The 17,370-nt window shown below is 45.9% G+C and overlaps 1 protein-coding gene across 9 annotated transcripts in view; it reads right to left on the bottom strand.

Moving 5' to 3' along the window:
* The window catches only part of ARHGEF3 (Rho guanine nucleotide exchange factor 3), a 301,074-nt gene that overhangs the window by 61,383 nt on the left and 222,321 nt on the right, over nt 1-17,370 (bottom strand). For 2 of the 9 annotated variants that reach the window (XM_072599003.1, XM_072599006.1), the window contains exon 1: nt 9,511-10,865. The exons of the other annotated variants lie outside the window; for them this stretch is intronic. In XM_072599003.1, the coding sequence (XP_072455104.1) occupies nt 9,511-9,606 (96 nt within the window). In that variant the 5' untranslated portion in view covers nt 9,607-10,865. Of the gene's footprint in view, nt 1-9,510; nt 10,866-17,370 lie in introns of those variants that run through there. 9 annotated transcript variants of the gene reach the window in all.

Here is a 17,370-nt window from a genome sequence, read left to right as displayed (position 1 = left end):
TTGAGATGGAAAGGAAGGAATGTAACAGGGGGAAAAGGAGGCTAGTGGTGATTTCACATGAAACTTCACCCTTAAAGATCAAGGAAAAAAAACCACCCACTTTTCTCTCCTTTCAACCAATCCCCTGTTTGGGGGTAAATCTAACTCCATAGCTTTGGACACAATAAATGGTTTTTGCCTTTACGCTGAATTGGCGCGCACTCCAGACTTTCCTTTTTCCTTAAAAGTCCCAATATTTGAGTCCACCCCAAGATTCCTAGGTGAGACTCCGAGGGAAATTCTTGAATTTGGGGCATGTCACACAACATTCCAGCACTGAATGGAATGGCTGAGGTTGGGTTCTCACAGAATTCAGATTTACAGACAGATCATGGTAAAAGCCAGATTTAGAATCCAGGTCTCTTGATTCCCCATCAAAGGGTCTTTTCACATTGATGAGTTTCTAGTGGGTAGCAGAGATGTCAGGAACCTCACACAATCATCAGCTCTAAGCTATCCAAATTAAGATGTAGCAAGGTGACGCAGTGGATAGAGTACTGCCCCTGGAATCAGAAAGACTCTTCTTCATGAATTCAAATCTGGCCTCAGACCGTGTGACTTTGGGCAAGTTACTTCGACCTATTTACCTCAGTTTCCTTATCTGTAAAATGAGCTGGAGAAGGAAATGACAAATTACTCCAGTATCTTTGCCAAGAAAATCCCAGAAGGGGTCATAAAGAGTGGGACATGACGGAACAGTAAATTCAAATTAGCATCTTAGAAATCTGTTTCTGATTCCCCAAATTATGAACCAACTGGGATATCCATCTCTATGGTAAGAGAGGTAAGTCTACAGCAAAGGACTGGATCTGAGGTCATGAAGACCTGGGCTCAAATTCCACTGGAGGAATTCCACTGTACTAGCAATTCTACCTCTCTAGGCACCAATTTTTTCATCTGTAAAATGAGGATAATGATAGCACCTTCTTCATAAGCTCATTCTGAGGGACAAATGAGATCACATAAATCAAGTATTTACAAACACAATACTTATATCACAATATAAATGTGATAATTGTTATAAGCCTCCTAGGAGATCATTTGAAAGTTCATCTCAAGTCAAATTCGAGTTTTGGGGAATTCATTCTTGCTTTGTTTTGTTGTTTTAAAATCATGATTTTATAACACAGCACAATGAACTCACTTGTTATCACTGTGTTCTGTGATTATGCTCTGTTCATTAGAAATGATAAGATTAATCACAGGTCATAATAACTAATATTTATAAAGGGCTCACTATGTGGCAGGCACTGGGCTAAGCACTTTACAATTATTATCTTATTTGATTCTCACATGTCTGGGAGGTCAGGATTGTTATGATCCCCATTTACAGATGAGGAAACTGAGGCAGAGGTGAACTGATTTGTCCAAGGATACCCAGATAGTAAGGGGAAGAGGTGGGAGTTGAACCTAGATCCTTGGTCTTCAAACACAACATTCCTCTCACCACACCATGGTCTCTCACTTAATAAACAACAAACTTTTAATGCTCTTTATTTCTCCCATACTGGATCACAGTCAGCCACATTGGGCTGGTTCTGTAGAATGTTGACCAAGCTTTGAGTTAATGTGAAACCTGGGATGGAGATCAGCCCAGACTGCCTTGAGCACCTCCATCCATCCCTCCTGTTTGGGACGTCTCTACCCTGGCACTCGTCCTGATTAAGATCACAGGCAGGCAGCTTGCCCAGTTAGGAGTCTAATTTATGACAGTGCACTCTGGGGAGGGGCAGTGACTGGCCAAGTTTTCCGGCCAGACCAGCACGCCATGGGAAGTCAGATCATTTAACCCAACTATCTCAGCCATCACGAGCTTGAGCACTTTCCTCTGGGCTATGTTGACTTCGGCCTCTTGTTCTTTAGTCTTTCCTCCCTGGGACCCTCCACTTTATACATTTGACTTTCAGATGAAATGCTGGGTACAGCAGAGGCCAGCTATCAGGATCCTGCCCTGATATTCTTTTAGATTCTGACACAGGCCCACGTTTTCATTTAATTCAATAGGGAGGGTTAGACTTTCCTCTCTCTTCTCCTCACCTCTCTGTTTCTTCATCCCTTCCCTCTTCTGGACCTTCAGGAAATCCCATACTTCTCCCTTCTTTTTGAAAAACAGTACATGTATGCAGGTCCAAGAAAACCAGGCTAGTTTTTGCCACAGTGAGTTCAGGAGGGAAAAATCAGCTATCACAATTTTGAAAGTCTAAGAACTAAATGAAGATCCTCTTTGGGATTTCTGTGTATTTTCATCCGTTTTTGTCCATCTCAAATCTTACTTTAACTAAGGTAAGCCATAACACAGTGGCCTCTTACATACAGGCTAGACTGACCTCACGGGTCACCATCAGCTAACCTCTCTATCCATGTAGGTGGGGTCTTTTCCTGCCCACACTCAGAGCAGTCAAGTCACTGAAATATGGTCCCTGAGATGCTTTTAATATGTCACTTGAAGTATCTACTGATGCTTTCAGGTCTAAGAGACCCTAATCAGGACCGACACTGACACAGGCCAGAAGAAAGGGCTCAGTCACAGTCTCTGGGAGACACTGGACCCATCGTTCAATTTCTCTGGGTGAGTTTTGTGCATTTATGGAAGTAACTGAAACCCTCAGATCCTGGAACCCGCTTCCTTCTTTTGCCTATATCTGTATCTCCAGTTCCTGGCATGCCTGACCCACAGCTGGAACTCAATATATGTTTCTTGCTAGATTGTTCTATCTGGTGCAACCCATTTGCAGAATGACACAACAACTTCAGGTGAGTCCCCTGATTGTTTCCAGATTTTGAAAGAAGGATTCTCTTCCAGCAACCCAAAAGGACAGGTGATCATCTTCATTGTCAGCCTTTTAAAGCGGAAAAAACCCAGGACCTCTGACAATGCAAACCCTTAAATGCTGCCCATGACAAATTCTACCCAAAGCGAAACAAATGAAACAATTTCATTTGCTGCCCTAGGTTAGGTTCCCTTCCCCCACTGATACACACGTCATTAATGATCATTAGTGAGTCCAGAGCTTGGTAAAAGCAGGACCTGACCAACAATTTATTTTCATTGAATTGTTATAAAAACAGTGGCACCATTCCAAGTTTTGCAGGCAAATAATCCTTTGAGAAGAGACACAGATTGCCAAAGTATCAAGCAGAGGGGAGGTCTTCTGAGTCTATTTATTTCACTTGGAACAACAGTAATAGGTTAACTTGCTACGCTGGATTTTGCATAAAGCTTGACTCCAGAATTTGGAAGATGTGATAAATAGAAGTCACCAGAAGCCCTTAGCTAATACCCAAATCCCCAGAGAATGCAAGTGTCTCCGTGTGGCTTTCCCCCAGTAATGTCTTGGCCAATATGAGCCCTTTGACTCAACACAATAACCAAGGTTTACCTTAGGAATTGAAGATATCAGAGCTCAAATAATTCCTCAGAAATCTTTTCACGCAGCTTGAATAAACAGGTGCCATCAACTGGACATAGTACAGGCTTCTATGAATTGAAAGTGGGGTACCCACTTTGAGATTTTCTGGGGAGATGAGTATGATGGGCACAAAGCACAGGCTGACCAACTGAATCCTTAGCATAGAGAAGTCTTCCCCTGAGCTCATTGCAAGATGTGCTTAGCACAGTGCCCACATGCATAAAGCAGGTGTTTAACAAATGCTTTTTGGTGGATTGATTGTCTAACATGCAAAGATAAAATGGAACAAGTTTTTAAAATGTAATGTTTTATAGCACAATCATGTGAAAATATTTTATGGCCTGTTGACATTACTCATTACATAGTTTTCTCTTCTTAGAGTCAGTTATGCAACCTTTGAGGTTATCGAGGGTGGTGGAAAAAGTCAATCCAACATGTATTCGGCGTCTACCTGTGTGCCAGGCACAGCTAGGTTCTGGACATACAAACACAAGAATGAAACAATCTCTGCCCTCATTGAGTCTAAATACAAGATGAAATACAAAAGATACACAAAGTGATTCCTGGGGAATCATTTGACCCGATTTGGGATTATTTTGAGTCTTTTGGTCAAGTCTTTTGACCACTCTGGGCTTCTGTTTCCTCGCCTGTAAAATGGAGGAGCTTTGGCTTCCAGAACCCCATCAAGGTGACATTCTAATTTTGTGGCAAGATTCTGTCCTGGAAATACCAACAAGTAACAAAATAGAGAAATGCCCACTTTTTCCTTATCTTAGACGTACCGAGTAGACCCCAAATGGCTTCCAGAGAATCAAAGGGGTTTCGGTTGGAAGGGCCCACTGCAGCGATGGGGCCCAATCTAGAACTTAAATACCTGGAAAAGCACCCTCAATCTAACTTAGCCAGTTAGGTGAGCCCACCCCCTCCCAAGGCAGCCCATGGTACACTGAGCTAGCTGCCTTGGGAGAGGGTGGGTTCCCCTTCCGGTCTAACAGGCTAGGATGTTCCCAACATCGCGTCTACATTTGCCTCTTAATTAGCTCGATCCTTTCCTATACACCATCCTTGAAATACTTGAAGACAGCTGTCATCTGATCCCCCAGTTATCTCATCTTTGCCTAAACATCTTCAATTTATTCACCTGTTTCTCCTATGGTACACTGTTCTTTTTCCAAAAAGGACATTCTAATCCCTATCTTTGTGTCTTTGCAAAGGCTGAGCTCCATGTCTGGAATGTTTTTTCCTGCTCTCTTGGAAATCCTAGCTGCCTTTAAGAGGCCTTCCTAATCCCCCTAGTGTGGTAATTAATGAATTCTCTCTTCCCACTTCAACTAATATTGCTTCCTCTCTCTGGGACACAATAAATTATAAATAATAAGGAACGGGCACCCAATGGTTCTAAAGTCTCTTCCATTCCTAGGCTTGTGTTATGCCCAAGTGGAACATAAGCTCCTTAAGGTCATGGAATGAGCATTCATAGCTCTTCCTCTGGAATCTAGTAGGCAATACATCTTGATTAGTTAAATAATAAAGTGAATTAGTAAATACTTATTGATTGAGCCAAACAAGGCCCTTCCGAATTCTGGCTGGCCTCTTCTGGACACTCCCCAACTTATCAATGTCCTTCCTAATTGGAGTGCCCAGAAGGGAACACAATATTCCAGGTGTAGTCCAATGAGGGCAGATTATAGTGGGACTCTGACCTTAGCTGGCCTGTACTTAACTGCAGCCCAAGATTTCATTAGGTTTTCTGGCTGTTAAAGCACATTAGTGATTCATATGGACCTGGCAATCCACTAAGACCCTTAGATTTTTCTCAGACTAGTGTCTTCCTCATATTGCATTTGTGAAGTTGATCTTTTGAACCCAAGACTTACAGTTATTCCCTGTTCAATTTCACCTTATTGGAGTTAGCCTATGTTCTATCCTTTCAAAACTTTTTTTTTTTATATCGACAGATATCAGGTGTGTTCTGGTTGTCCTTCCCAGTTTGGTAACACCAGTAAATCAACAAGCTATGTATAATCCTATTCTAGTCATCAATAAAAATGTCGAGTGGCACAGAACCAAGCACAGATCCCTGTGGAACTCCACTGGAGACTTCTTTTCATTAAAGCCCAGTCTTTGAGTCTAGCCATCCCCCTGGTGGATTCAGTTCTGAACCTATCCAACTGTATGATTATGGAGGCCATCTTTCCAACCTAACCTCTCAACAGCACAAGATACTTTATCAAATGTGGCACTGAAATCTTGTATCCTTCTGATCTACATACAAGAAAAGTAGCAACCCTGTTTCAAACAAAGAAAGAAATGAAGGCTCTCCAATGAGACTTGACCTGTTGAGGCCACACAGGCCCTCTGTGAACACTGGTCCTTCATCCAGATATTCACCGACCAGCAAACTGGCTTGTATGAGAGAGTATAGTGAGAGCTAAAAGGGACCTCCCTCATTTTATAAATAAATGAGGTCCAGAAACATCAAGTGATTCATCTAACTAAAGTCATCCCAAGTAATAAATATAGGACTAGAATCTGAACCCAGGGCTTCCTACTACTCAGTTTTATTTCTGAGAAAATGACAGTCTAACGCATAACCATTTGATAGGAAATATTAGGTTCTAGAAATGGTATTATTAGAGGGATTTTTTTTTCAATAACATAGCTAGGCTTTAGCTGATTAAAATATAAACCCATTTTCTCCTGGAAACAACTAAATAAAAATGCCACACCCATGAACTGGCCCCCACAACTGGGTACCAACTTCTAGGATCACACGCTCTTAGGCTAATGATGCTTATACTTTCTGGCGTGCTTTCCCAGAAAGGCTGGGCATTAACTGTGTGACTGTCAGTAACAATAACAACACAAACCAAGACTTCACAGCCAGCCTTCTCTCAATCCAACACAATAGCTCTGAGAATGGAAGCAGACATTGAGTGACCTTTGTCTGTGCTCCGGAAAGCAAAGAAAGGTCAGAAATGGAGGCTCAAGGAAAGAAACCCATCTTACCATGGCAAACCATCATCAAGGGCATAAAGGGAACCATCCTGAGAGTCTCAGCAAGCAGAATCCCAGTGCTGAAATCAGGAAAATGTCCTATTTTCTTAGGGTTCCCCTCCAAGAACTCACTTTCTTCCATATTATGGGTTTGTCATTTCAGTGAGAAAAATGATAAATCAGAAGAGATACTAAAAACAAGAAACTGCTATTTTCCTTACGTAAAAATTAATGCCCAAGGCTTAATTTTGTTTTTAAAATTATCCTTTTTGAAAGACAGATCCAGTAATGATGCTGGATTTTCAAATGAACTTATTTTGAATTCTTTTTCTATACTGAGGACACCTAGTGGCAGAAAACTACATTGCCATTTGGTTACCTGCTCAGACTTCATTAACATAGGATGTCCCTGAAGTCTTCAAGTCTTTTTTGGGATACCCTGTATTGTTCTGATGGACTGAAAGCTACAAAACGTTTACTCCACAGTGACTTAAGCTTCTTTGCCCAGTGTGGCCTCCATCTGTCAGAGCACAAAGCTGTCTCATAGCTGTGATGCCAAGGTCTGGAGCCTGGAGAAGCAATGTGTAAACTCCATTTTCTAACATTGGGCTGAAACAATGAAAGTCTGCCAGGTTTGCTAAGAAATCCTTCCAGAAGTTCTCTGCAGGTGCCCTTCCCAAATAATGTAAAATGGGGAACATTATAGTCTGGGTCCCAGAAGGAAAAACATCAGTATATATTATTAACGACTATTAATTAAATGGTTCTTTAAGTCTGGCAAAAAACTTTACAATTATTATCTCAAAACAATCCTGGGAGTTGGGCTCTGTTGTCATCTCCATTTTACAGATGGGAAAACCAAGGCAGACAGAGCTGAAGTGACTAGCCCAGGGCCATAGCTAATAAAGTGGTCCAAAGAAGGATTTGAACTTGGATTTTTCTGAGACCAGCCTCAGTGGTTGCAAACAAGATTCAGAGGCAGAAAAGCTTGAGTAACAAGGCTAAAAGAGCTGGGTTCAAGTACCATTTGTGCCCCAAGCAAATCAAGTCCTCAAGTGCTCCAGCCTGCCCTAAAACAGTATGGAGTTCCCTAATCTGAGAGCCCCCACATCCAGGAAGCCAAGCATCTGCACTTCTAGGGTTCAGAGATCTCATTTTCTTCATGCCTGGAGTTGTTTTCTTTCTTAGAAGCCTTCAGGTAATAAATAATGAAGAAGGCGAGTCAAACTTGAAAAACCCCTCTGAGGGAGGGGCGGGGATTTCTGACACTGCCTTCGATTGCTCTGACAGGGCCTCCTTCGGCTTAGGGTGAGAGACCTCATTCAAATTTGAGCCTTCTCCCACCCTCTGCAAAGTTCATTGGGCTACTCCAAGTAGGGAGCCCAGGGTACTAGGAGCTCTAGTACAATTAAAACTAGGGGTTTTGGGGGGGGGGGGTTGGTAAAAATCTAAGGGTAAACTAGCAAAAAGGTGGGGGGGGGGAGAAGAAAATTTCTTCTAAAATTAAAATAAAATTAATTACAATAAGGGAGTTGGGATGCTTTTCTGCTCGGAAGAGTCTGAGGACTGCTGGTGGTGATGAATCTTTGATGGGGCCCTGAGGGATATACATAATTTATCGAGCTAGGACCAGGAAAGTCACCCAGGAAGCTCACTGAGTCCTTGGAAGCCCTACGGCTGGGAAAGGACTAAACCAACCTGGTGGGATGGATCACACTCTGCCCCCCCCAACCTCCAAGCTTCTGGAGGGCAGGACCTGGCCCACTTCTGTCTCTGGAACCTCAGGTGCCCAGCCTAGCACAAAGCTGGACACAAAGTAGGGGCTTAGGGAAGGAGGAGGGCCTCGAATTAAATGTATATGGTGGCTATGCTTCCAGGATGTGTGTTGACCACTGATCTAAAGATCAAGAAATGACCGGCGGGGCGCAAAGGGGCCCCTACTGTACATTAGCAATGATCCTCCGCCCAGGTCTAGCGAAGAATGAATGCCCTGGTCTGTCTTGTTCAAGTCACTCCAAGAGGCAAGAAGCCCCCTCCCCCGCTCCCTTTGGGCTTTCTAAGGAAAAGGGAGCAGAGGGCAGACCTCACACCAAACCAGACTCTCTGGAAGATCCAGCCTCCGACAGCCCTTTATCTCTAAAAGATAAGGATTCGCTCAATAGTCCCATTTCCCACCACCCCCTAAGTGAGCTCTCTAGCCAGCCACCTCTCCCTCCCTCCCTTCCTCACTCTGGTTGCATCCTCCATTTACAGACAACTGGCCAGCGCAGGACCGACCGAATTAACTGCACCTGCCACTAAGAGAGGAGAAGACGAGGGGCCAGCGGGGCCCCTGTTTGTTTGCCGGTGATTTGCAAACAGGAGCCCCCGGGAGGGTCTGTCTGCAAACGTCGCCTTTCCTTCTTCCCGAAACCCCAACCAAAGGAAGTCCAGGATGAGATGAGCTGGACAGCCCTTCCCCCTATCCCTCTGACATCTGGCTAGGGTGATACAAGGGGAGAGCGGCACTCCTTGGCCCCCTCAGGCCGGACAGAAGCACCGACAGCGGGCACGGGCTGGCAGGATACCGGCGGGGTCCTGGAGAAAAGGGGTGGCTCTAGGGGGTCTTCCATAGTGAGTGTGTGAAGGGGGAGGGGGGAGAGGGAGAAGGGGAGAGGGAGATAGAGGGAGAGAGGGAGATAGAGGGAGAGAGGGAGAGAGGGGCAGAGAGAGGGGGAGAGAAGGAGAGAGAGAGAGAGAGAGAGAGAGAGAGAGAGAGAGAGAGAGAGAGAGAGAGAGAGAGAGAGAGAGAGAAGGAGAGAAAGAAAGCGAGAGAGAGGAAGAGGAAAGGAAAGAGAGGAGTGTGTGTGTGTGTGTGTGTGTGTGTGTGTGTGCGTGTGTGCGTGTGCGTGTGTGTGTGTGTTGCACTTTCCCTCCGGGAGCGGACAGGGAGAGAGAGGGGAGGGGGGAAGAAGGGGGAAGGAGAGAAGGCTGTCAGGGAGGAGGAGGGCAGGGGCAAACAGAGGAAGAAAGGGGGTGAGGCGCGCCCGGGCAGGGCAGCACAGAGCCGGGCTGGGCGCCATACCTCGGTGTCCTTGGCCGGGCAGCTGGCCGTCTGCGCTTCCAGTGCACAGTTCGCCCTCTTGACCGAGAGGTAGAAGGGATAGTCCTTGGCCACCATGGTGGCAGCCGGGGGCGCCGCGGCTGCCTCGGGGGTCACAGCGGGCTCCGGGCGCGCGCGAAACGCCAAGGCCAAGTTGGGTGTCACCTCCACGGTGCCCGGCGGCGGCAGGAGCGCGGCATGCGCCCAGTAGCTAGCCCCCGCGGACCATGCCCGGCCGGGCGAGCCTGCCAGCTGCCGGGCTCGGGCTGAGCGCGGAGCGTCGGGCAGTCGAGCCTAAGAAAGAAGCGGCGGGCGCGCGGGCGGGGTGCTGCAGCTGGTGCCGGCAGCCGACGGACTCACGGACCCACGGACGGTGTAACTCGACTCTGCTGGAGCCCCGAGCCCGCCCACCCGAGGCTCAGGGGCGGGGGCGGCCCGAGGGGGAGGTGCCCGGCGGAGTCGGAGCCGAGGAGCCGCTTACTGAAACTCACATGTTAAGCAACCCGAGGAAAACACTTGAGGCGGCTCTCTGCCCCCACTTCTCTTTTTTGGGGCTATCCCCCCCGAATTCAGCTTCCCGGGAGGGAGATGGGCGTGGCCAGAGAAAGGACCGCTTCTCCAGCAGCTGCCTCTGTCTCGGATGAAACGGACCGCGGGGCTGCTTCCGCCCCTCTAACCCCCACCTGGGGTGGATCGTTCTGTGGGCCACCCTGCTCGTGGAGTGGGGAGCTGGATCAAGAGGAGGTGACCAGAAGGGGCGGTGTTTGGGGAGCGCAGCCCCGCTTCAGGGGAGCCAGACATCCTCCCTGGCTGCCTTTGTGTGCCCTGTCGGCCAGCTCCTCAGCCTTGGCAGCCTCTGTTTTCAAGAATGCCACTCCGAGGCTGCCCTGATCACAAAAGATTGGGGGGACGGGAAAGGGTCGCTGCAACTGCTCCCCCCACCTCGTTTGGCAGATGGTATTTAATTTCCATTTATAACACTATCAAAATTGAGCTCTTCCTTTCCTTTGAGAGTGCGGGTTGGGGGGGTGGTAAGGAAAGAGGGCTGGTCCCTGATGTTTGGGCTGTGGGGGAAGGCAGGGCACGTCAGAACAGCTTCTGCTCTTGGGGAAGGAAACATCTTAATTCCTGATCCCTGGTACCTAAGCCACACCCTGGTTGGTCCTCAGTCCTTAAGGAGGCAGCAGAATTTCAATTCAGCAGACATCTATAAAGTGCCTCCTTTGTGCCAGTGGTGCTGAGAGTCTTGGGGGAAAAAAGACAGCCCCTCCTCCTTAAGAGCTTATGGGAGGGATGGGACAATACAGAATAAAAATCAAAATGAATAAAAATAAATACAATGTAATTTGGGGGAGTAGGGTGGTCACTAAACACGATGAATTAGGGAAAGTCCTCTCTAGAAGGTGGCTCTTGAGCTGCATAATATGCTTAATTCTGATAACAATAACGAAACCCAGAAACTTCAGATATTTTCTTCCTGCGTGACTTGCCACAGGTCACTTAACCCTTCTCAGACTGCATTTTCTCCTCTGTGAGAAACTGTGCCTTACCCCCAGAGTTTTGGGGGAGGCGTGTCAAATGAAATGGAATAAGCCAAGCAATCTCTAAATCACTCTCTGAATCCTAGTCATTGTCATCACCACCAGAAATGAACTAAGCATTTACCAGGTGCCAGTTATATAGAGGGGCTTCCAAAAGACAGTGCAGTTTAAAGCCTTAATAAGAATTCTATTATAAAGCATTTCTAGAGTGCCTAATAATCTTCTAGGACTCGATGTTTATCAGCTTCAGGCTGGCAAAGGGCTTTAGAGTCTCTCCCCAACAACCATTGGAAGCAGGTCTTAATGACAGTCCTCATTTTACAGGTAAGGAAACTGAGGCTTAACCAAAGTGGCCACCGTGGCCTCAGGGATTGAGTTCTCACTTGTGAGCCAAGAGGACTTGGAGCAGCCCCTCACAAGACTGCTTGAACAGCCCAGTTCTGTCTGGGAACTTGGCCTGCCTCTTTAGTCAAGGAGAGATTGTCTTTCATTTTTAAGTTAGGAGACTTCTGTCTGAATCCCAGTTTGGCCACTTAGCTGTGTATTTGGAGGGCAGTCAGTTAACCCCTCGAGTTTTGGTTTCCTCATCAGTAACATTAGGACAAAGACATTTCCTGTCTCTCCTATTTACGGGATAACTTTGGCTAAGTCTGTCCACATTTCTGCTTGTTGGTTTTCTCATCAACAAAATGTCTGAGATAACCCTTCCAGCTCAAATATATGATCCTATGGCCTTGTAACAAAAAAAAAAAAGACTCTGTCCCCTCACATGCCCCCCCCCCCCCCCCCCCCCCCCAGCCACAAAGGGACAAGAAAACCTAAAAATAAACCGAACTAGATCATGGGAGAGAAAGGAAAGCCCTCTCATACCAGCTAGAGGCAGAGGACCTAGAGGCTTCATCAGATCCTGCCTCAGAGGCTGCCCTCAGCCATTCCCAGGTAGGCAGGCATTAACCCCTCTGCACCTCAGTTTCCTCATCTATAAAATAAGGGAGAATTGGACAAGATGGTCTCTGCGGTCCCTTCCAGCATTAAATCTAGGAGTCTATATTAAAAACCTGGGGGGGAGGGGGAAGAGACCTATAGGAGAGAGCGTCAAGAGAAAAGGCTTCTTGACCAAAACTTTTAATAGTAATAGTTATGATTCTGACTGTTCCTGGATTGGACCTCACCCTCACGTTCCATTCTGTGTCTCTCTGCTCCTCCTTCTCTCTCCCTGTCCCTGTCTTTCCCCCTCTCCATCTCTCTGTCTCTATCTCTCTCTGCCCTTCTTTCCCTTTCTCGCTCTCTTTCCCTCTCTCCGTCTCTGTCTCTCCCCATATTGTCTCTACTGCGGCAGAGAAGGGCTTGAGTGGGTGAGATCTCACAGGTACTTGGTCTTAGCCCTTGTTTTCAGTAGAGAGACATGCTTAGCACCTGGTGTCAGACAGAAGAGCATGCCTCCCAAGGGGTAAACTCAATGAAGACTGATTTGAAATGCACCCCTGGTGAAGCAAGGGATGATCACATGTGTTAAATGAGATTTGAGTCATGAAAATCCATCAATAAGAATTTAGTAAGTGCTAGGGGACCAGGCATGCAAAATGAAACAATGCCTGTTCTCAGTGAGCTTCTATTCATAATTTATCTCAACTCCTCGATTTGTCTTTTCAAAATGTACTTAAGTTGGACTACTGCCTTATTTGCCATATTTTGGATAAAGCAGGTCCTTCTTGTTTATCAACCAAGAGGGGATCAGGGACCCAAAGGACCTTGTTGCATACATAATCTCTCACCTAAAAGGTGGTCCCAAAATGTGATTCCCAGGGATGGTGAGAGGGGATGATGCTCAATATAGAGTCCTGCTCCAGCTTGGGGAGTCTTAATATTCAAGTGTATGTGTGTGTGCATTTATGGGCTTATGGCCTAGCCCTGCTTTAACAATCAGCTTCATTTAAGACTCGCCCTCCCCACACAACATTATAATCCTACAAAATGTTCCACAGTCTTGGGACTGAAGCAATGAACCTGGTCTTGTATTTCCAGGAGCAGTGCCAAGCACCGAGGTGCTGCCTCATCTGAGGTAACTGGACTGATGAGGTAGGTGTACACCTGTGGAGACAGGGAGCGAAATAAAGATAACTCAAATCCACAGGGTGCTTTCCAAAACCTTTGTTCAAATCAACTTAATAACATGGGAAGTACTTTATCCCCATTTTACAGAAAGGAAGATGGAGACCGGGAGAGGGTAAGTGACTTGCCTAGGGTCACCCAGCCAGCGCATGATGTAGAGGAAGTATTTAAATTCCAGAATTTTAGAATTAGAAGGGATCTTGGTAGTTGACTAGTTAAAACCATCCTCCAAAAGGAAAACAGCTCTCCTCTTTTCTCATTGGATTTCCTTGCCTTTTGAAAAATAGAGATCCCTGGATAAAAATGTTTGCTCCAAGAATTACTAGAGTCAATCAGTCACCAGCCAACAGACATTTATGTGCCCGGCACTGTGCTACTCCCTGGGAATACAAGTACAAGCCAAAAAGAAATCTGTTCTAAGGGCCTTCTTTCCTCCAGCCTCTTCAGCCCTCCCCCACCCAGTCACCAATCTGATACTCCTGTAGCACAGATCTGACCTTGTCACTCCACTGCTCAAGAAGCTTGGTGGCTCCCTATTGCCTCTAGAATGAAGTACAAACTGTGCTTGACATTTAAAACCTTTCCCATTCTGGCTCCACCCTATCTTTTCAGGCAGCTTATGGACTATTCCCTTTCATTTACTCTAGGTCCAGTCAAACTGAACTGTTTGTTTCCCACCCACTTCTCATCTCCATGGTTTTGCACATGCTGTGCCCCCTGCCAGACCTGAATGCTCTCTTTGTCTCTTAGAACCTCCACTCCCTTCAAGGTTCAGTTCAGATGGCATCTATTACAAGAGGTCTTTCCTTACCAGGCATTAATGTTTATAATAGGGAACCATAGCTAAGGAGAATATGTATAAGTGCATCCCATACCATAAGGTGCTATATAAATATCAGCTGTTGTTATTATAATACCAAACAGATATAGATGGGATAAAGCAAGTCCTCATTCCTAATGCCACTTGGGCAAATGTCTGTGGAATGACCAAACCGCTTGTCCCCTCTGAAGCTTCAGAGTTGGAAGTTTGGGGAGGGAGTTCTAAAGGAGAAGTTGTGGTGATAAACTCTGCCAGGTTGGGGCTGGAGCTCCCTGACAGACTGAAGGACAAAAAAAGCAATCAGCCCACATTATGCTCAGGCTTAAAACCATTTCCCTATTAGTCCTACTCACTAATTTGGAGAAACACGTCATGGACACTGATTTTGCTTTTTAAATTAATATTTTTAAGTACATTTTAAACTTAGAAATCTGAGTCTGAACAATCAACCAACATAAGCGGCTACAGCCTCCATCTGCTACCTGGCTGCCAAAACAATCTTCCTAAATGAGGGTTACTGGCCTGCTCAAGAATGTTCAGCGACTCTCAACTGCCTCAAAAAGAAAACAGGAATGCCTCTGTTTGGCAGAGAAAGCCGTTCATAATTTGACTTTTGCTGACCTGTCTGGGCTTATTGACTCACCATCACAAGCTCTAATTCCAGGGAAATTGACCTCTTGAACTTGGCATTGGGGACATAGCATTTCTGCTTGGTCTTTCATGCCTCTGCATGCCCCCCATGTCTGGAGCACATGCCAGCCTCACAGAGTCCTTCACTTCCTGGAAGGCTCAGCTCAGGTGCCACTTCATATAGGAAGCTTGGCCACAGTGATGTACAAAGGTGAGAGGGGAGACAAGGGACTGTCTTTAGGCAGCAGGGAGGAACAAGTTAATAGGGAGAGACTGTATATCAGGAAAGAGTAGGGATGACAGTGGAAGCAATCTGCTTTAGAAAATGGGAGGGAATGTCAAGGGAACATGGAGGAGGTGGGGTTAGCCTTGGTAAGGAGATCTTGGTCTCTGTCCAAGATCAGAGTAAAGGAGGAGATAGGGGATGATGACATGAGAAGGGCATTAGATAAGAAGGTAGAAAGAACAGGGAGATCTTGGTGCATGGTCCCTTTTTTTGGTGAGGTTCTCAGCTGAGAGGGCAGGAGCTGGCATGGAAGACTTAGAGAGGTAAGGGGGTTTAGCTCAGCGGTGGTGACCTGGACAGAGAATCATCAGGGAGGAGAATGGCTGCCTGGCTGCATGGAAGGTTCAGGTAAGAATGGATGACATAAATCTGGGTTGGCCCAGGGAGCAGAGATTTGGGATTTCCTCTGGATCTGCTCAGCAACCTGAGACCTGAAGTGAAAGGGGAAGATGGTGGGAATGATTAAGGTGGGAGAGGTAGGGGGAGGAGGAAGTGATGGAATGAAGGATGAAGGGTCATGTAGAGTTGTCCTGAGAGCGGTCAGAGTACCTAGGACAGGAGTGGGGACCGTGGAAGGGGTGAAGACAAAGGGAAGGGCAGAATCATAAAGAGATTATGATGATCAAAAGGACATTTCTGAGAGCTTGGATGTGAAAGTGGGATGCCTGTGAACGATGGCAGGATTCAGGCTCTGACCATCCCAATGTGCAGTTGAGGTGGAAAAAATGACCAGATGCAATTCAATAAACATTTATTTGTTAAGTACCTAAAGGGGCAGCTATGTGGCAAAGAGGATAGAGTGCTGGGCCTAGAGTCAAGAAGATGAGTCTTCTTGAGTTCATATCTGGCCCTAGACACATACTAGCTGTGTGACCCTGTTTGCCTCAGTTTCCTCATCTGTCAACTGAGCTGGAAAAGCAAATGACAAACCACTCTAGTATCTTTGCCAAGATAACCCCAAATGGGATCATGGAGAGTTGGGCACAACTAAATAACAACTGAACGTTCCTAATATGTGCCAAGCACAGTGTTAAGCTCAGGTGTTATGGATCCCATTGGCTTCAGACCCAGAAACATGGTGAGTTTCCACTTTTACCATCTCTTAAAGACAAATGGGCAAGGGACATTTATCTGAAAAAGACGATGGGTCTCTGTCCTAGTGTCAACAGCGATACTGGCGAATCTTTGATTTTGTGCATTGAAACATACTAGCCTTGGATGAGTGACCCAGACATCCCAAAGAGGAGGAGAAAGAGAAGAAAAAAGGAGGGAAAGGGCTCTTACTGTTTTACTTCATAAAAGAAGCTTATAAAATGTTGGTGGTAGTAAAAACAACAGAACAGAGAGTCATGATCACCTTAAGAAATTTAGGAAAATAGAACGTATAAAAGCATCATCTTTCTCTGCACAGTTTCTGCCAAAAAAACTTAAATTGCCCTTGGGCAAAAGCTGTGATTAAGTAGAAATATTTTGGGAAATATTACACACACGCGTGTGCTCACACACACGCACACACCTTCCTGGGGCTGGATGGAGTGCTTTTCCAAGATGGCGGCATTTCTGGCTCTAGGTCATGGAGTTAGCTAACTGCTTCACTCCCAATGACTGGAAAGATTAAGTCAAGAAGGATCTCAGAAAGAACGCAACGACATCAGTAGACTTACTCTCTCCACAGGCTTATGTCATCTCTCACCTTTAGTGTAAATGTGTAGTATGTCCCAAAGGAGACACCATCCCATCACATGCAAAGTCTGTGCCTATCGTGGATGAGAATATTTCTTGGTCTTGGATGAAGAATTCAAGAAATAATGTATGATTATTTCTATGTCTTTGAACCAAATATTTTTCAATCTAATAAAGATTGAATTCCTCCTGTGTGCAAGACAATGGGAAAAAAGACATAAAAATGACCTACATGTGCCTATAATATATCGGATCCTTATTCTGTGCCAGACATTGTGCCAAGCACTAAAGATGCAAATCAAGCAAGACAGCTCCTGCCCTCCCAGAACTTATATTGTAACAGAGAAAGAAATCCAGCGGAGCAGGGGCCTAGGGGAAGAATTTTAGACAGGGAAGTCAGAAAGAGTGGTGATCAGGGTTCTAGGGCAATTAAGTGACAAGTTTTCCCCTGGAATGGTGTTTTGAGTACTATTCTGAGAGAGAGACAGAGAGACACACAGAGAGAGCGAGAGCGAGAGCGAGAGAGAGAGCGAGAGCGAGAGAGAGAGAGAGAGAGAGAGAGAGAGAGAGAGAGAGAGAGAAGGAGGGAGGGAGAAAGAGGAAAAGGGAGAGAGAGAGAGAAACCAGGGAGGGTGTGCACCTAGCAGCCTGATGGCCTGAGATTGGGCAAGATTGGGTAAAAACTATAAGAAACTTACAACTCAACAGAGGAGATAAGACTGGAGTGTAAATAAATCCAGGGTGTCTGCAAAGTCTTAGTGTGGTTCTAA

This window comes from Notamacropus eugenii, chromosome 3 (genome assembly GCF_028372415.1).
Source record: "Notamacropus eugenii isolate mMacEug1 chromosome 3, mMacEug1.pri_v2, whole genome shotgun sequence".
In the NCBI taxonomy this organism is placed as follows: Eukaryota; Metazoa; Chordata; class Mammalia; order Diprotodontia; family Macropodidae; genus Notamacropus; species Notamacropus eugenii.
The sequence above is the reverse complement of the archived record's forward strand: the minus strand, read 5'-3'. Positions and strand labels throughout refer to the sequence as shown.